The sequence below is a fragment of the Diabrotica virgifera genome, chromosome 7, assembly GCF_917563875.1.
Source record: "Diabrotica virgifera virgifera chromosome 7, PGI_DIABVI_V3a".
Classification (NCBI taxonomy): Eukaryota; Metazoa; Arthropoda; class Insecta; order Coleoptera; family Chrysomelidae; genus Diabrotica; species Diabrotica virgifera.
Window position 1 is genome coordinate 110,543,059 of NC_065449.1, and position 21,933 is coordinate 110,564,991.

The window sequence follows — 21,933 nt, forward strand, 5'->3', positions numbered from 1 at the left end:
CATGAGAACTGACCATCGGGACACCTGGTGTCCAGGTTCACTGCTAAGGCACGTCATTTAGAGTTTAGAGGGTTTTCGGCACTAAATTTGTGCAAACAGATGACTCGGGGCAGCTGAGCAAAAACTCGCCATCAAAACCGACCCCCCCTTGCACCTCATGCCCAAAACCCCTTCAAACTCCTGAAAATAACATACCTTAGCATTGTGTACCAGATGGTCGGGGGGTCGGTTCTGATGGCGTATTCGTATTCAGCGACCCCAAAAACCGCCTACTTGATCTATTTGCATGCATTCAGTGCCTAAAACCTCAGAAGATGACGTACCTTAGAAGTGACCACCGGCACAAGGTGCTCCGGGGGTCAGATCTGATGGAGTATTCGTGTTCAGCAGCACCCAAACCCCCGTATAATCCGTTTGCATTAATTTAGTACCAAAATCCCTCGAAACTTCAGAAGATATGACGTGCTACAGCAATGACACTGGGCAATAGGGGCTACGTAGGTCGGTTCTGATAGCATATTCGTATTCAGCGACTCCACAAAACTTCAAGTAAACTGATTGCATCAATTTAGGGGCGTTAGCCCTCGAACCTCCAGATGACGTGCCCTAGCAGTGACCCTGGGCACCAGGTGCTCCGGGGGTAAGTTCTGATAGCGTAGTCATGTCCAGCGACCTCAAAAACCCCGCGAGTAACACAAGTTGGCCCTTAATATGCTTATGACATGTTTATGCACTTTTTAATGCATGTTAAGAACTTTAAAAAGCAATTATTAATTAGGCATTTCCACCCATTTTTCTATTGTAGACTTTTTTCCTGACATCACCCTGAATACAATGCAAAACTAGCAAGTCTCAAGGTGGTGTATTTAAAAATCGATTTATTCCGATGTTTTTAGTGCTAAATGCACTGGTCTAAATGAATAGTCGCAGTAAATGCCAATTATTTATACATTTCGTTTGACCGCCTCTGCAAGTATAGACAAGTATGTACTTCACAAAAGTGTGCGAATATTAATCGTGATCCCTTTGACTCGGGTCATTTAAGCCGGACTCAAAAGACTCATGTACTTGGCGAATAATCGTCACTTGCGTATACTTGCCATGTCGTCTGAGTGGGTTACTCGTACAATTATTTGTCACTCGTTGCCACTCGGTCATCTTCCAACTGTTGTCGGTAAAAATGACCCGAGTCAAAGGGATCACGATTATTCGCACACTTGTGAAGTACATACTTGTCTATACTTGCAGAGGCGGTCAAACGAAATGTATAAATAATTGGCATTTACTGCGACTATTCATTTAGACCAGTGCATTTAGCACTAAAAACACCGGAATAAATCGATTTTTAAATACACCACCTAGAGACTTGCTAGTTTTGCATTGTATTCAGGATGATGTCAGGAAAAAAGTCTACAATAGAAAAATGGGTGGAAATGCCTAATTAATAATTGCTTTTTAAAGTTCTTAACATGCATTAAAAAGTGCATAAACATGTCATAAGCATAGTAAGGGCCAAGTTGTGTTACTCGCGGGGTTTTTGAGGTCGCTGAACATGACTACGCTATCAGAACCTACCCCCGGAGCACCTGGTGCCCAGGGTCACTGCTAGTGCATATCATCTTGAGGTTCGAGGGCTAACGGCCCTAAATTGATGCATTCAGTTTACTTGAAGTTTTGTGGAATCGCTGAATACGAATATGCCATCAGAACCGACCCACGTAGCCCCTATTGCCCAGTGTCATTGCTGTAGCACGTCATCTTCTGGAGTTTCGAGGGATTTTGGTACTAAATTAATGCAAACGGATTATACGGGGGTTTGGGTGCTGCTGAACACAAATACTCCATCAGAACCGACCCCCGGAGCACCTTGTGCCCGTGGCCACTTCTAAGGCACGTCATCTTCTGGGGTTTTAAGGTTTTAGGCACTGAATGCATGCAAATAGATAAAGTATGCGATTTGTGGGGTCGCTGAATACGACCACCTGGTACACAATACTAAGGCATGTTATTTTCAGGAGTTTGAAGGGGTTTTGGGCATGAGGTGCAAGGGGGGTCGGTTTTGATGGCGAGTTTTTACTCAGCTACCCCGAGTCATCTGTTTGCACAAATTTAGTGCTGAAAACCCTCTAAACTCTACATGACGTGCCTTAGCAGTGAACCTGGACACCAGGTGTCCCGATGGTCAATTCTGATGGCGTATATTCGTTCTCAGCGACCCAAAAACCCCCCCGGGTAACAAAATCTGGCCCTAATACACTTATTTTGACATGTTTATGCACTTTTGGATACATATGATGCATTTTAAATTTCAACTATGCATTTCCAGCCATTTTTATATTGTTGACTGTTTTACAGGTGTCATCCTGAAGACAATGAAAAAAGTTTTAACTTTCTAAGTGCTATATTTAAATATCGATCTATTTTTTCCTAAATGTCCTGGTCTATTTATTAGTAATCACACCACTGATTCATTTGTCAAGGTCGTTAAGCCAAATGTTTACGCTCGCGTACTTGTAAATTGTACACGTCGTGTGAGTGCCCTGTTTGTCATCGCAATCGCAAACTCGTATACTTTCCAAGTATGCGAATAATTCTGTACTTGCGAAGTACACGAGTCGTTTGAGTCCGGCTTTACCGACAACAGTTGGAAGATGAACGAGTGGCAACGAGTGACAAATAATTGTACGAATATTCCACTCAGACGACATGGCAAGTATACGCAAGTGACGATTATTCGCCAAGTACACGAGTCGTTTGAGTCCGGCTTAAGAACCGTGGGTGAATCCGTGGACAAAGCTGTCAAGCGTCAGAATCAACTCTGTCATTAGTCATTGTCATTGTCATTAGTGTCAGAAATAATTGTGTCAATTTTGTGAATGTGAAGCTTTTTTCATAATATAAATATTTTTAAGCAATATTATAATATTAATACCATCCAACAAATCGTATTTTAATAGTAGTAGATGATGATTAAATATTAACAATGGCTCAAAACAACACTGGTGGTACTTCTTCCAGGCGACAGCATCCAAGAGATCACGATGCAGCTTCTATTACATCTTCTAGAATTGCAGATATCTCAGAGTGGGAAGCTAATGAGGTAATTTTTATATAATAAAGAAAATATGCCAATTGTACCTACATTTTGTTACCTTTAAAAGACTTCGAATATCATTGGCTAAATTAGCAGTCAAATATCAAAGCATTTTAAATCAGAATATCTCACTAGAAAGATAATTTCTCTCTTAAATATTAGGAATGGAAATGCAACAATTCATTTTCTGGGTTTTATTGAATTTGTTGTGTTAAACTTTATGTAGAATTTGTTCTTATTCATAAGAAATTGCTTTCAATGGACATCAACACAATTTGCAAGAAGGTACTTGACTATGTATAGGTAGATTGTAAAGTGAATGGGAAGTGATTCAGAATCTACTGTTCAAATTTTAGACCAATCCAACTAGCCTTATTAATATAAGTAATCCCTGTGACCCTTTTTTCATAGAAATGAATAAATATAAAATCACCTAAACTAGAGGAACGTATCAAATTAGTTGAATTTTTAAGGGCTGTACATACAATAAGGTTGGCCAAAAAATTTTTTCTGTAAAATAACAACACCTGAGGTCAAAATAGTTGCATTGTACTAAAACACAAATTTTAAGTCCAAAATCAGTAGCTAAAAATATTTTTCTCCACTGCCACAAAGGCTCTATATTTTTTAATATAAAATATCATTGTGGCGGTGGAAAAAATTAAAACAAAATTTTTTCAAAAAACATTGTTGTGACGTTGTATACAACGTATACTTTATTTGGGTATTTCGCTACTAAATAATAAATAGACAAAAATTAATTTAGAAACCTACTTCAGAAAATGTGGCGAAATACCCAAATAAAATATACGTTAGTGTAAAAACAGTTAACATTACCAATTAATTCTTTTCAAAAATAACATAACCTTGGACGTCAACGCTTCTGTACTGAACGGTCCTGTCATAAACACAGGGCATAAAGGAGTGATTATAGTGTTACCTATTCTCGAATAAAATTGGAAAGCCCCTGCATTGGTATGTCTGCCAACAAGTTGGCGAGCAACAAGCCTCTAAGACAGTGATACTCAACCTGCGGCCCGCGGGCCACATGTGGCCCTCTAGCGTTTTTTATGCGGCCTGAAGTCTAACTAAAGAGCCCTGTAATCAAATTTCACTTGTTTTCTCTAATTATTTGATAGTGTGCGGATATGTTTGAGGAGTGTTTGGGAGTGAGGCAGACTTTAATTTTAAATTATATTGAAATTTTTAAGAATTGTGATTAAAAAGCAAGGTCTTATTAACTTTTAATATTAAATTATTAAAGTTAATGAACAAATACTCATTTTAAAAATAATCAATACTTATTTATTACATTGCAACGACCCATTTAGTAATCACAAGCAAAATTCAGATCCGGATTAACGAAAAAAATTAAAAATAATTGTGACCTTGAAACAACACCCTGTAAATTAAAATTTTTAAAATTCGTCTGCACATTTAAAAGGAACATAAACAGTAAATTTAATTGCTGGCTTCAATTTTTTGCGCAGACAATTTAATGACATTAATTTTGAAATAATTATATCGAAATTTTTGTTTTGAAAATATGAGTTCTTAAAAATTTCGACATAATTTCAAAATTAACGCCATTGAATTGTCTGCGCAAAAATGGAAGCTCCATTAACGCTCTTTTCAAATGCGCAAACGGGTTTTGAAAATTTCAATATACAGGATGTTCTTTCAAGGTCACAATGGATTTATAATTTTGTTTAATCCAGACCTGGATTTTTCTTGTGGTTAGTAGTTATGTAGTTCGGGTTCTAAATGTGACATATGTGTACCAAATATCAAAAAAGTATACAAGGTGGTTCTTAAGTTATGGGTCCAGAAAAAAATGGGCAAAATCGTTAAAACACCCTGTATCTCGGTTATAAAGTGGAGCAATAAATTTAGTATGTCTAGAATCGCCTCATTTACCTCTATTCACCATTCAAGTATTTCCGTTTCCCAATGAAACACCCTGTATAGTACTGCATCTTGATTGCGGCCCGCAAGCTGCGGCAATGGCTACTATGTGGCCCAGGAAAGAAAAAGGTTGAGTATCGCTGCTCTAAGACATCTATTTGAACAACTGGGTAGCAGTACCAGTGTGCCACATGCATTTTTGGGCCCCTTGGAAAATTACTGCATGTTTGCGAAACACATCTAGGACTTCATTAAGTTGGAGGGTTCGAGAAGTTAGCCACATTAGATTTTCATAGAACGTTGAATTGAAGTTTGACAGTGTTGCCATGTGATTATAATGTATATAATGTACAGTATGTTGCACGCTTCAAATATACAGAGAAAACTTCGAAAACTACCTTTTTGCATTATTCTATGGATTTTGATATTTTTTAATTTATGTAAAACACGAACGAATAAATATTTGTTGTTTGTTTTGATATTAATTGCAGTTAATTACTAGAAATTTTTTTGTGGCAGTTGCCCTGATATATTACTGGAGATATTTGGCAATAGAGTCAGAACGTTTAAATTTGCATTTGCCAGATTGCACAGATGTTCCGCAGATATACATTTTATGACTTTCTTTTTATTATATTTCTTTTTATTATTTTATTATTTGGAATGAATGTACCTGAATACTGAAATGCTCTTAGTTACTGAAAAGTGTTCACTTCGTCAGTACTCTATTTTTGTGTTTTTTTTTTGTAGTTTTTTTAAATATGAAAATTCCTTAATATATTAAAAAGTACAACTTCCATTTTAGACAAATTATTTTTCCTAATAGTACTGTGGACTTATATATCTCTATTTTCAGTTGCATATATATTCTGGAGCCTGTTATTATCACAGCTTTTTAATATTTCTGTGGACTTGTATATCTGTGTTTTCAGCTGCATAATATATTCTGGAGTCTGTTATTATTTACATTATATTTAATATTTCTATCTTTAATCAATGTTAGAGTTTTTTCGATGGCTTTTCGACATCAGGTGAAAAGATGCTATGTAATAATATTACTAGATAATCTGTAGGTAATTATTGTATTGACGACCTTATTGTTTATACAAATCTTATTTTTATATAGAGAATAATAAACTAAAAGTATATAGTAAAATCTTAAAACTGCAAAATTTTACTTATTTTGCACTTTATTTTACAAATTTTATTTTCATGTAGATTATAATAAAAAATATATACCTAGTAAAAGCTTACAGCAGCAGAATTTTATTTACACTTTCTAACTTTATTATTGATACTAAAATGTTGTTATTTCGACATAATTAGAGAAATTTAAAATTTTTTCTCGTTATTTTATCTACATAGTTAATGTTTTCCATGTTAATAAAAATAAATTAATAAAAATATATCACATGCTCTTTTCCGATTTATTCTAAGAACACATGGCAACAATTCCTGTACGATATTATTTGTCAAACAGTTAATAGTGGTGTTTGTTCATAAAAACTTTCTAAGAGACAGCCTGGAAAAATGGTTCATTCTCGCTGGCTTACCACTGCTTCCTGTATCTTTCTGTTATATGAAGCAATCAGAAACCCCTCTGAAAATTTACAAATACTAAGCCATTTTGTAAATAAAAGTGTATGCTCCCATGTGGTTTTGCATTAAGCCGCAACCGTCCTGCATTTATGGTACAAGACATATATTTAAGACAATAAGACTCTGTGTCCACACCTCTTCTTACTACCAGAATTAAAAGATTTAGTCTATAAAAGTATTCAAAGAAGTGGATACTTTGGGAGTCCAGAAAATATTATTTTGCCTATGCTATTCGATAAACTTAAAACCATAAGACAACTGAAATTCCAAAGAATTTTTAAGAGAAGACAATCAAATTACAAAAATTAGCAACATTTCGTAGTAACAGAATTATTTTTTGACGCTAAGAAATATTTTGAGATTATCGACTGCCAGAAAGTTTTTTGGATAGAGCCTCGTGTAGCTATTAAGCTACCAAAAGACCAACTAAGGGAAGTTGTTGAAAATCCCGAAACCAGTCTCTTGGCAAATGTACCCTTGTCGCACAAAAGCAGTTGGGAGGGTGTATTTTCGTTTACTTTTTATGTATTTAAAACAAAGTTAGCTTTAGCCCAATTTAATTTTTTTGTATGCAAAAAATCTACCATACAAAAAATATATAGCTTTCTTGAAAAATTCTTAGTTTTATATAGCTCTGTGGCAGTGGAAAAAAGTTACTTATCGACCAAAATAATTATGCTGATATAGAAAATTATGCTGAATTTTCATAGTAGATTTTTTCGTAAACAGATTAACGGATTCGGCTAATTTTTTTTTATTATTTTAGATTTTTCTTTAGTATTTACACAGTTATGCAAAGGTTTACTCAAACTTTTTTTTTGTACTTATACCGGGTGGAAGAAAAGAAATGTTTTTCTTATGTTAAGTTTGAGATGCCCTGTAGGGAGGACGAGGTACAAATGTGAGTATACATCGAAATCGTATTGTAGTCTTATGTTTTGTGAACATTTTGTTTTTTGAATGTCCCTGATATCTTTAGAAACAAAAAAAATAGACGGTTTTGTAACTTAACATGTGTTTTAACCGAAACAAAAGTTTGAGACACCTTGTATTTAGAAAAGGGCACAAAGGTGAGTATACCCCAATATTATGTTGTAGTCTCATATTTTGTGAATATTTTCTTTTTTTTTTTCTCTGATATCTTTAATAACAAAGAAACTAGATGGTATTACTCTTTAATATGTGTTTTAACTGACGACTTGCACCACACATGTGAAACATAGAAACACATATTAAAGAGTAATACCGTCTAGCTTCTTTGTTATTAAAGATATCAGAGAAATTAAAAAAATTAAATATTCACAAAATATGAGACTACAACATAATACCGAGGTATACCTTTGTGCCTTTTTCTCCCTACAAGGTGTCTCAAACTTTTGTTTCGGTTAAAACACATGTTAATCTACAAAACCGTCTATTTTTTTGTTTCTAAAGATATCAGGGACATTCAAACAACAACATGTTCAGAAAACCTAATACTACAATATTGTTCTGATGTATACTCACATTTGTACCTCGTTCTCCCTACAGGGTGTCTCAAACTTAACATAAGAAAAACATTTCTTTTCTTCCACCTGGTATAAGTACAAAACATAAGTTTGAGTAAACCTTTGCACAACTGTGTAAATACTAAAGAAAAATCTAAAATAGAAAAAAATAGCGGAACCCGTCTATTCGCGAAAAAATCAACTATGAAAATCAGCCTAATTTTCTATATCCCTAACTTTTGACGAGCAGTTTACATACTATGATGGCAATTATCTTATCCAACACTTTTTTTTGCTCAGGCGACCATAATAAATTAAAAAAAAAACGAATTTGACATTTATTAGATGATAAGATTTTTTTGTAAAAATCCCATTCTTATAATGTAGCTCTGTGGCAGTGGAAAAAAATTAAATTAGTTATAAAACAAAACACTGTGAAGTAAGTTTATAATACATCTTTCCTGGAGTCAGGAAACTTAATTAAAAAAAAAAAAAACAAAATAAAATCACATTACTCAACGGCCCACCCTAATATATAATAACCATACAACCGGCCCATACAATAATTGTTGTTTATCTTTGTCTGTCTTGAAAATTAGAAGTGGCTGGAAATGGAAAGGCAATAGGTAGGTATCTACTTAACCTGGAATCGGTCGAGCCGTTAGAAAAAATCTAACATTTTATCCTTTTCCATGATAACTCTATGAAAAATTTTACAACATAACTTTCCATTCGTAAGTGCCTCGAGGAAAGGTGTAGTAATGAAAAAAAAATATTTTCAGTGGTGTAGCAACTTTACTTTACCTGGGGGTGAGGGGAGTTATTAAATTATATTTCCTTACTTAATATAGTAATAGGTATACACATATAATCCATTTAAAAATTACGGTTGTATTATTATGATGTATATTAAAAACCAAAGCAATTAAAATAATGTTTTTGCATATAAAAGGATTTATTGACAAAATAACCCTAAATACTAAATTTGTATAAAAAATAAAATTCTAAGAATAAAGAAAAAACACGATTCAACGACTGCTTCAAATGTACTAACCCTTTGTATAAAAACAAATTTCTGACAATTCAACAAAATTCAATTCCTATCAATTCTCAATGGTTCGGACAGGTTTTAAATAATAATACTTATCATTTTACAATGACAACACCGACTGGACAATAAAAAAAAGTATTTTGGTACGACTATTTAGGTATTTATATGTTTCTACACAAATACCAGCTTCGCAAGTGCTTAAAAATTGAAAGGTTTAAAATTTAATAATGAACTATTTTAAATGGGAAATAAGCCACAATTTTACCAAAAAAATGAATTTATTAACGTTAACTGGATAAATTAATAGACATGATGAACATTCTGGCAAGTGACATCAAAGAAATAAGGAGAAACCAAAACAGAAGTAATGAAGCAGTAGAAAGACTAATTGCTGATAACCAGACTTTAAGAGAAGAAAATAAAGACCTGAAGAAAGAAAATATGGAAATCAAAAAGAAGTTAAATGAAGTTAAGGAAACTATTGAATTCATGGAAAAACAAAGAAGAAAGAACAATGTAGTCATGAGTGGACTAGCAATTGAAACATACGATCAAAGCGTCTTAAAAGAGGGAATGAGCAACTTCATTAAACACAATTTGAAGATAGATGTTAAAATTAAAAATGCATACAAATTGGGGGAGAAAACCTGTCTGATTGAATTAGCAGAACATGAAGGGAAGGTAAAGGTTATGAAAAATAAATCCAAACTAAGACATGTTGAAGAAGGAAAAGTATACATCAATGATGATACTACGAATAAAGAGAGAGAAATTCAGAAAATAATTAGAAAACTTGCGCAAGAAGAAAAGGAGAAAGGAAGCGATGTAAGACTTGGAGGAAATAAAATATGGATCAACAACGTCGGCTGGAAATGGGACAACAAAGAGGACAAACTAGTCAAAATGGGGTCAAAAAACTAGTAAACAAATATGCCGGAAATACTATGACAAACGAGGCAATGACAATGGACACGAACAATTATATAATAGGTAGTAAAGACAAAGATAGATCCATAAATAATGACCAAAGACGTGAGCAACGAGAGACAAGAAAGAGTAAACCCATAAAAATGCAGTCTGCAACTAGCGAGAATATAAACAGTAACTATTTAAAACCCACAAGAGCAGTGCTAAAGCCCAAAGGGTGGACATTGGCAACATGGAATGTCAGAGGTCTCAACGGCAAAGAAGTCGAACTTGCTGAAGAATTCGAGTAACATCAAATAGACTTACTGGGTATAACAGAGACCAAAAAGAAGGGAAAAAACACACACTTTTTAGAGAATGGACACTTCCTCATCACCAGTGGAGTGTCACTTGGCGAAAGGGCAAAAGAAGGGGTAGGCTGCCTGATACACAGCAACCTAATAAAGAACATTAAAGATTGGGAATGCATTTCCGAAAGAATTTTAAAGATAAGACTGGTAACCGAGGAACACAAACTAGTCAATCATCATCATTCTCTTTGCCTTATCCCTATGCGGGGTCGGCTTCCCTAATTGCATTTCTCCACACAATTCTATCTTGGGCCATATCAATGTTAATCCCCTTTACCAACATGTCCTGCCTTATCGTCTCCCCCCAGCTCTTCTTTGGTCTTCCTCTCCTACTCCTTCCAGGAATCTGCACTTCAGCTATTCTTCGTATTGGGTGGTTAACGTCTCGACGTTGAACATGACCAAACCATCTTAACCTATGCTCTCTCATTTTGGCATCAATTGGTGCCACACCTAGACTTCCCCTAATATACTCATTTCTAATTTTATCCTTCTTTGTCAGTCCACTCATCCATCTAAGCATTCTCATTTCCGCCACATGCATTCGCTGTTCCTCTTTCTTTTTCACTGCCCAACATTCAGTTCCGTACATCATAGCTGGTCTTATGGCTGTTTTATAGAATTTTCCCTTCAGCTTCATTGGAATTTTTCTGTCACACAACACACCACTCGCTTCTTTCCACTTCATCCATCCAGCCCTAATTCTACTGCATGCATCTCCATCTATTTCTCCATTACTCTGTAATACCGATCCTAGGTACTTAAAACTATTGCTTTTTACAATCATTTCACCATCCAAAGATACCATTTTATTTGTAGTAGCTCCATCTTTAAATGAACATTCCAAATACTCTGTTTTTGTCCTACTAAGTTTTAAACCTTTTTCCTCCAGAGCTTGTCTCCACTGTTCCAGTTTTTGTTCTAAGTCTCTTTCACTTCCTACTAACACGACATCATCAGCATACATTAAGCACCATGGAATGTTACCCTGTATTTTCGCTGTTATCTGGTCCAAAACTAATGAGAATAAATACGGACTAAGCACAGAACCTTGATGCAATCCTACTTTCACATGAAATTTATCAGTCTCTCCCACACCTGTCCTAACACTAGTCGTTACTCCCTCATACATATCCCTCACAATCTTTACATATTCACCAGGGACTCCTTTCTTATTGAGTGCCCCCCACAGAATCTCTCGAGGAACTCTATCATATGCTTTCTCAAGATCAATGAATACCATATGAGCGTTTGTTTCTTTACTCCTGTATTTTTCCATCAACTGCCTTATAATGAAAATTGCATCTGTTGTTGATCTACCCTGCATAAAGCCAAATTGATTCTCGGATATTTCGGTTTCTTCACGTATCCGTCTATCAATTACTCTTTCCCATATTTTCATGGTGTGGCTAAGCAGTTTTATAGCCCTGTAGTTTGTACATTGTTGTATATCTCCCTTGTTTTTGTAAACAGGTACCAGTATACTGCTTCTCCATTCGTCTGGCATTTGTCCAACTTCCATAATTCTATTAAATAGACCTGCTAGCCACCTTGTTCCTGTCTCTCCCAATGCTCTCCATACTTCCCCAGGAATATCATCTGGTCCTACCGCTTTTCCTTTCTTTATTTTTTGAAGCGCTTGAGCCACTTCCTCGTTGGTTATTTTGGTGACCATTGCTGCTACTGTCTCCGTTGACTCTACAGGCTGTCTGTCAAATTCTTCATTTAATAAGCTGTCAAAGTACTTTCTCCATCTCTTTTTGACATCCCTTTCGTGAACTAGTATTTTATTATTTTCATCTCGGATACATCTAATCTGATTAAAATCTTTTGCTTTCTTTGCTCTCTGTTTGGCTATTTTATATATCTTCGTTTCGCCTTCCCTGGTATCAAGTTGATCGTATAGGTTTGAATACGCTTCTGCTTTAGCTTTTGCTACTGCTACTTTCGCTTTCTTTTTGGCGACCATATAGTTTTGAAGATCTATGTCCGATCTGGTTTCTTGCCACTTTTTATATAATTTTCTCTTCTCTTTTATGTTTCCTTGTACTTCATTTGACCACCACCAAGTCTCTTTATCTTCAAACTTCTTTCCTGACGTTTTCCCAAGTATTTCAATAGCCGTCTCTCTAATAATATTGGCCATTTTTCTCCAAATTGTGTTAGGGCTTCCTTTCATGTTCCAACATATTTTTTCTACTATTCTTTCCCTGAATAGACCTTCCTTCTCATCTTTTAGCATCCACCACTTGATTTTTTGTGGTCCTCTCCGATATTTTTGTTTAGTTTCGCTTTTTACTTCGATGTCCAGAACAAGCAGCTTATGTTGTTGGCTTACTGTCTCACTAACTATTACCTTGCAGTCCTTGCATTCACGTATGTCTTCTTTCCTTATCATGAAGTAGTCTATTTGGGATTGATGTTGTCCACTTTTGTAGGTAATAAGTTGAGTTTCTCTCTTTTTAAAGAATGTGTTAACAATCGCCATATCCAATGCTGTTGCTAATTCTAGCATGTCATCTCCAGCTTCATTTCTAGTTCCAAAGCCTAATCCCCCATGTATTGTTTCATATCCTGTCTTGGCTTGGCCCACATGTGCATTGAAATCACCTCCTATTATAACTTTCTCCTCCGCTGGAATATCACTCAGTATGTCTCCCAATTGATCATAGAAAGCTCTTCTTTCATTCTCACCCAGACCTGTTTGAGGAGCATACACACACACAACATTCAATACCTCTTTATCAATTACAAATTTCACTGACATCATTCTATCACTCGTTCTTACAACATCTACTACGTTATCTTTCATTTCACTATCAGCAATTATACCATGTATACACAAACTAGTCAATATCATCGTTATATATGGAATAAATGATGACGAAAGAGCAGCTAGCAAAGACATATTCTGGGACAAGGCTTCAGAAATAATAGACAGTTTAGAAGGCAATACTATAGTACTGGGGGATCTAAATGGTCGAGTGGGTGTAAGAGATGAACATACCCAAGATGTATTAGGACCATATGGAGAAGAAATAAAAAACGACAATGGGCAACGTATTATTGATATATGCAGAGAAAATGATTTAATAATAATGAACACGTTTTTTAAACACAAAGATGCACATAAATATACAAGAGAAGTCAAAAGTAGAGGCGAAAGATCCATCATAGACTATGTGTTAGTAAATAGATCAGCAAGGCAATGTATTAAGGACGTAAGAGTAAAACGAGGAGCTGAATTACATAGTGACCACTATCTAGTTGTAGCCAGGACCAGCTTGGGAGTGCGACAATAATTAATTACGAAAGAGACCAAGAAAACAAGTAAAGCTCATGATACACCTACTATAGAAGTAATCAGGTCACATAAGCTAGCAGACAAGGAGACAGCAAACAAGTTTAAAAACTACGTTAATAACTACCTAACAGAGCACGCTGAACATGACGGTGACTTAGACCAAACTTGGCAAATACTGAAAGAAGCACTCCTAAACGGTGGTAAACAAGTATGCGGGATAACAAGAAATAACAGAAGCAAAAAGTGTACAAACTGGTGGAACAATGAAATAAAAGCAGAAGTGAAGTATAAAAAGATAGCTTGGAAAAATTATTTAAGGAACGAAACCGCAGACAACTACCAAATATACAAACTGCAAAGAATCAAAGTCAAAGATATGGTACTAGCAGCGAAACGGAAAAGTTGGGAAGAATTCGGAAACAAGATGGAAGAAGACTACCACTCTAACGAAAAGTTATTCTTTAAAACCCTGAAGAATTTAAGAGTCGAAAAGGCTCCACAAACACAAAAGCAAATAAGGGACAAAGAAGGACACTTACTTCATGACAATGACCACATCCTAGAGAGATGGAAGCAATATTTCGAGGATCTACTGAATATCCAAAACGATGTAGACATTATCACAGAAGAACCAGAAGAGGTAGAGCAGGAAGACCAAATTCAAGACGAAATAACTATGGCGGAAACAAAGGAAATCATACAAAAGCTTAAGAAAGGTAAAGCGGCTGGATTTGATAAAATCACAGCGGAAATGCTTAAAAACATGGGCGACAAGGGCAATGAACTGCTAACAAAAGTGTGTAATAGGGCATGGAGTGAGAGCCAAATACCAAAAGATTGGGAAGTGGGAGTTATTCTACCCATTTTCAAAAAAGGTGACAGACGCGAATGTAGCAACTACAGAGGAATAACACTACTGAGCATCCCATCCAAAGTATATGAGAGAATACTAGAAAAACGTCTTTTACAAGAAGTTGATTCTAAAATGGAACAATCACAGAGTGGATTTAGAAAAGGCAGAAGCATCCAAGATCACATTTTTACTATCAAGAAAGCCTTTATAGACTTAGAAAAGGCATTTGATAGTACTCCAAGGAAGGTGATTGACATATGTTTAAAAATGAAAGGTGTGAAAATCAAACTCAGGCAAGCCATTATGAGTATATATTGACATACAAGGAACATAATCAGAACCGATAATATGGAATCCGAAGAGTTCATAGTAAATGAAGGTCTACGTCAAGGAGGAGTACTAGGCCCCATACTGTTTAACATTGTCCTGGATGACATAATTAAAGAAACTAGAGCAGAAACATTAAAGTTACATGCCGGACATAGAAATTTAGAAGCAGTGTGGATCTCAGAGTGTGCATACGCAGACGATTTAGTGATATTTGGGAAAAATGAAGCACTCAATCGAAATTTACAAGTATGGAACGCTGCACTAATTAAACGAAATCTGAGAATCAATAATGAGAAGACGAAAGTAATGGTATGTGGAAAAAATAGAAAACAAACGAAGATAACAATTAACGGAAATACACTTGAACAAGTCGATACTTACAAATACTTGGGAGTACAAATAGAGAGCAGAGGAACTGAAGAAACTGAAATAAGTTCCAGAATAGAAAGTGCTGCCCGGATGTACCACGCAATCAAAAGTACGTTTCTGTCAAAAAAAGAAGTATCCCAAAAAGCCAAAGTGTCCATATACAAGACGGTGTTTGTGCCGATTTTAACTTTTGGTAGTGAAAGTTGGACGCTTACTGATAAGTTAAAATCGAAAATACAGAGCATAGAAATGAAATTTCTTAGAAGAATAATGGGTATAACCAGGTTAGAAATGAGGCAGTCAGAGAACATCTTAAGGTCCAACCAATTATTAAAAAAATTGAAGAGGCCCAATTGAGATGGTATGGACACATGGTTAGAATGAACCAAGAAAGACCAGTTAAAAAAGTATGGGAAGCCAGAAGACAAACCAAGAGACCAAGGGGCAGGCCAATGAAAACATGGGATGATAATGTAACCTCATTCCTAGAAACACGAGGAATCAGTAAAGAACAAGCAAGAAACCAAGCAAAGAATAAGAAGCAATGGAGAAAAATTGTGCATGCAACTAACTAAAGACATTACACCCGACACCTTAGGGTAAAATCCTTATCTTTTGATCACTGAGTGTGTTTCAAAGATTTACATCTTTTGTTTTTTTGTTTTTCAAATATATATATATATATATATATATATATATATATATATATATATATATATATATATATATATATAACAAGGAGAGGTTAGCGCGAGTTAATAGATATCGGCATGGCTCGCAATAAGTATGAAAAACAAAATATGAACAAGATGGAATGCAACCATAGACACGTGTTTCTAACTTATTAGTCGTCATCAGTATGATATAGCTAAACAGGAGCAATGCAACCAATTTGTGGCTGTAATGTTAGAAGACCCTCAGGATTCGAGAGCAACAACTAACAAATCCACGGAGGAAGCTACAGCTACCTGAGGCAAGGAATGCCAAACGTTTAGAACGTTTTAAACAATCAAACAAGGAGAGGTTAGCGCGAGTTAATAGATATCGGCATGGCTCGCAATAAGTATGAAAAACAAAATATGCACAAGATGGAATGCAACCATAGACACGTGTTTCTAACTTATTAGTCGTCATCAGTATGATATAGCTAAACAGGAGCAATGCAACCAATTTGTGGCTGTAATGTTAGAAGACCCTCAGGATTCGAGAGCAACAACTAACAAATCCACGGAGGAAGCTACAGCTACCTGAGGCAAGGAATGCCAAACGTTTAGAACGTTTTAAACAATCAAACAAGGAGAGGTTAGCGCGAGTTAATAGATATCGTCATGGCTCGCAATAAGTATGAAAAACAAAATATGCACAAGATGGAATGCAACCATAGACACGTGTTTCTAACTTATTAGTCGTCATCAGTATGATATAGCTAAACAGGAGCAATGCAACCAATTTGTGGCTGTAATGTTAGAAGACCCTCAGGATTCGAGAGCAACAACTAACAAATCCACGGAGGAAGCTACAGCTACCTGAGGCAAGGAATGCCAAACGTTTAGAACGTTTTAAACAATCAAACAAGGAGAGGTTAGCGCGAGTTAATAGATATCGGCATGGCTCGCAATAAGTATGAAAAACAAAATATGCACAAGATGGAATGCAACCATAGACACGTGTTTCTAACTTATTAGTCGTCATCAGTATGATATAGCTAAACAGGAGCAATGCAACCAATTTGTGGCTGTAATGTTAGAAGACCCTCAGGATTCGAGAGCAACAACTAACAAATCCACGGAGGAAGCTACAGCTACCTGAGGCAAGGAATGCCAAACGTTTAGAACGTTTTAAACAATCAAACAAGGAGAGGTTAGCGCGAGTTAATAGATATCGTCATGGCTCGCAATAAGTATGAAAAACAAAATATGCACAAGATGGAATGCAACCATAGACACGTGTTTCTAACTTATTAGTCGTCATCAGTATGATATAGCTAAACAGGAGCAATGCAACCAATTTGTGGCTGTAATGTTAGAAGACCCTCAGGATTCGAGAGCAACAACTAACAAATCCACGGAGGAAGCTACAGCTACCTGAGGCAAGGAATGCCAAACGTTTAGAACGTTTTAAACAATCAAACAAGGAGAGGTTAGCGCGAGTTAATAGATATCGGCATGGCTCGCAATAAGTATGAAAAACAAAATATGCACAAGATGGAATGCAACCATAGACACGTGTTTCTAACTTATTAGTCGTCATCAGTATGATATAGCTAAACAGGAGCAATGCAACCAATTTGTGGCTGTAATGTTAGAAGACCCTCAGGATTCGAGAGCAACAACTAACAAATCCACGGAGGAAGCTACAGCTACCTGAGGCAAGGAATGCCAAACGTTTAGAACGTTTTAAACAATCAAACAAGGAGAGGTTAGCGCGAGTTAATAGATATCGGCATGGCTCGCAATAAGTATGAAAAACAAAATATGCACAAGATGGAATGCAACCATAGACACGTGTTTCTAACTTATTAGTCGTCATCAGTATGATATAGCTAAACAGGAGCAATGCAACCAATGCAACCTGTTTAGCTATATCATACTGATGACGACTAATAAGTTAGAAACACGTGTCTATGGTTGCATTCCATCTTGTGCATATTTTGTTTTTCATACTTATTGCGAGCCATGCCGATATCTATTAACTCGCGCTAACCTCTCCTTGTTTGATTGTTTAAAACGTTCTAAACGTTTGGCATTCCTTGCCTCAGGTAGCTGTAGCTTCCTCCGTGGATTTGTTAGTTGTTGCTCTCGAATCCTGAGGGTCTTCTAACATTACAGCCACAAATTGGTTGCATTGCTCCTGTTTAGCTATATCATACTGATGACGACTAATAAGTTAGAAACACGTGTCTATGGTTGCATTCCATCTTGTGCATATTTTGTTTTTCATACTTATTGCGAGCCATGCCGATATCTATTAACTCGCGCTAACCTCTCCTTGTTTGATTGTTTAAAACGTTCTAAACGTTTGGCATTCCTTGCCTCAGGTAGCTGTAGCTTCCTCCGTGGATTTGTTAGTTGTTGCTCTCGAATCCTGAGGGTCTTCTAACATTACAGCCACAAATTGGTTGCATTGCTCCTGTTTAGCTATATCATACTGATGACGACTAATAAGTTAGAAACACGTGTCTATGGTTGCATTCCATCTTGTGCATATTTTGTTTTTCATACTTATTGCGAGCCATGCCGATATCTATTAACTCGCGCTAACCTCTCCTTGTTTGATTGTTTAAAACGTTCTAAACGTTTGGCATTCCTTGCCTCAGGTAGCTGTAGCTTCCTCCGTGGATTTGTTAGTTGTTGCTCTCGAATCCTGAGGGTCTTCTAACATTACAGCCACAAATTGGTTGCATTGCTCCTGTTTAGCTATATCATACTGATGACGACTAATAAGTTAGAAACACGTGTCTATGGTTGCATTCCATCTTGTGCATATTTTGTTTTTCATACTTATTGCGAGCCATGCCGATATCTATTAACTCGCGCTAACCTCTCCTTGTTTGATTGTTTAAAACGTTCTAAACGTTTGGCATTCCTTGCCTCAGGTAGCTGTAGCTTCCTCCGTGGATTTGTTAGTTGTTGCTCTCGAATCCTGAGGGTCTTCTAACATTACAGCCACAAATTGGTTGCATTGCTCCTGTTTAGCTATATCATACTGATGACGACTAATAAGTTAGAAACACGTGTCTATGGTTGCATTCCATCTTGTGCATATTTTGTTTTTATATATATATATATATATATATATATATATATATATATATATATATATATATATATATATATATATATATTTTGGTACGACTATTTAGGTATTTATATGTTTCTACACAAATACCAGCTTCGCAAGTGCTTAAAAATTGAAAGATTTAAAATTTAATAATGAACTATTTTAAATGGGAAATAAGCCACAAGTTTACCAAAAAAATGAATTTATTAACGTTTCGACGCCCAAGTCGGGTGTCGTTGTCAAAATACAAAATAATACTAAATAAACAGAAATGTTGTTGCTTAGTAAAAAATTCTTCTAATAATTTATTTAATCTGACTCATTTATATAGGCAATTCAGGCATATATTATACATTTTAAAGTAGAAGACTCTAAAATGATATTGCCAATATTGATGAGTTGCGTTCCTGGGACGACTTTACTAAAAGATAGTTCATTCGATTACATGAAATCAACCCCAACTCAAGAATATCCGCCACAAAAAATTATAGCATGTGATCTGTCTTTAAAAAGACAGCAAATGCAACGATGGCAGTAAAATTCTCGCGCTAGAGATTCCATAGTAAATCATGAGGGAAAACCGACATCGTAAGTATTTGGGCTTACATTTAGTTTACTCTCAAAATTAATACCAAATTCTGACTTTAATGTATGTATGCTATTTTATTTAAATTATAAATAATATTAATAATACATAGATATTATATAAATAAAATATATATTATTAATATTATTTATAATTTAAAATAGCATACATACATTAAAGTCAGAATTTGGTATTAGTTTTGAGAGTAAACTAAATGTAAGCCCAAATACTTACGATGTCGGGATAGTATCACGAGGTTTTTTCCTGGTTTTCCCTCGTGATTTACTATGGAATCTCTAGCGCGAGAATTTTACTGCCATCGTTGCATTTGTTGTCTTTTTAAAGACAGATCACATGCTATGATTTTTTGTGGCGGATATTCTTGAGTTGGGGTTGATTTCATGTAATCGAATGAACTATCTTTTAGTAAAGTCGTCCCAGGAACGCAACTCATCAATATTGGCAATATCATTTTAATGTCTTCTACTTTAAAATGTATAATACATGCCTGAATTGCCTATATAAATGAGTCAGATTAAATAAATTGTTAGAAGAATTTTTTACTAAGCAACAACATTTCTGTTTATTTAGTATTATTTTGTATTTTGACAACGACACCCGACTTGCGTCGAAACGTTAATAAATTATTTTTTTTGGTAAAATTGTGGCTTATTTCCCATTTAAAATAGTTCATTATAAAAATGCCACAAGAAAATAGCTTCAGAACAACATTAAAATTTAATTGCTTAACATTTTTAACTCAATTTTATTTAAAAAAAACTTTTTTCTATAATTTCTATTTTGTTACATTTTGTAAAATAGATTTATTTTATTTTGATTTTTTTAATTTCAATCAACCTATTCTGGGTCCGCCACAGGTAATGTCACTTTGACGTAAAATGTGCATTTAAACGGGGTAAAAATTCAAAAAATTGGCCACTGGATATTCCAGGGTGTAAACTATTCAATGGTCACAACTGTAGATCTAACAAATACAAGTTTATTTTTGATACTGTATAACATCATTTTTGCACAACGATATAGTACATTTTACACAATATGTTAGTAATCTGGCTTTACAATTTTTCCTTGACATATTCTGCTTTTTACATTTTTCCATGAAATGTCCTTTCCTACAGTTCTTCCACTAGATCTTTGCACACGCATGAAATTATTCACAAATTAATTTTTATACTAGGTCTTTTTTTACTTACAGAAAGTATACCCTGTTTTATTAGGAGGAGTAATTCAAATTTACCGTGCCATAATGCTTGTTTGTAATTGGTCCAACCCCAGGCGAGTTTACTTCACTGTTACGGAATTTTGACTCTACTGACATTTATGAAATTTTGACACTATTGGCATTTCATAGGTTAATTAAGTTATATTGGCAATTTTTTGGGGTCTAGGACATTTCGGCGTCGCCGTTTCGGCGTGGCCATTTCGGCGTCGGCCATTTCGGCGTCAGAGATTTTATTTTAGTTGACTAAATACCTACATTGGAGTCTATTAGTAAGACATTATTTTGAAAAAAATCTTTTAATATAGTTATTTAAGTAGATACATTGGAGTCCATTGATCACAAAATTTTAATATTAATGGTAGATTTGTATATGTCAATTTTATACTTATGTGTGTGTGCTTGTTATTTAGCTCATAGTTAATGTAATATCTGTAATTGGCTTCTAGCTGTAGATATTATATATAAATAAATGAATAAACAAGATTTTGGAAAAATGAATATTTTATTTTAGTTATTATTTACATGTTATAATTAGATATGTGCTAGTCCAATTAAAAATTCTGAAACATTTATACTTACATACAAGACATTTATATTTAACCTACAAAACTTATTCACGAAATATTAATTAAAATAAAGTACCTACTTACATATTATAATTATGTGCTAGTCCTCTTAAAAATTCTAAAACATCCCCGTTTGCATCAAAATTTCCCACAAGCCGTGAAATGCGATCATCTGCGTCTCTGTATTTTCTTAATTTCAATGGTGGGAGATTACCTGCCACAAGTTGCTCGAAATAGACATCTCGACCTTTCTGCACCTGACGCAGGCCATCTATAAATTTCCATATGGTTGGATGATCTGCTCCCAATTCCATCTTGAGTCTTCTATGGGCGGCCTCAGCGTGATTATTTGTCCGGTCTTCTCCATCCAGAGTTCTCTGGTAGAGGTTCCACATCCTTTGGGGAAATAAACTTGGTCTTCTGCCATTTCCTCTTCTGTTCATACGTCCAATATAGTAGTCTTCAAACCAGTCTACAAGTGGTTGGTGT

The 21,933-nt window shown here is 35.2% G+C and overlaps 1 protein-coding gene across 5 annotated transcripts in view; it reads left to right on the forward strand.

Annotated features, from left to right (window-relative positions):
* Window positions 1-2,834: 2,834 nt before the first annotated feature.
* The window catches only part of LOC114331004 (coiled-coil domain-containing protein 102A), a 129,887-nt gene continuing 110,788 nt past the window's right edge, over window positions 2,835-21,933 (forward strand). For all 5 annotated transcript variants that reach the window (XR_003652568.2, XM_028280458.2, XM_028280456.2 and 2 more), the window contains exon 1: window positions 2,835-3,100. Coding sequence is in view for 4 of the 5 variants with exons in the window: in XM_028280458.2 (XP_028136259.1) it covers window positions 2,984-3,100 (117 nt within the window). In the remaining variant the exon portion in view is untranslated. The remainder of the gene's footprint in view (window positions 3,101-21,933) is intronic.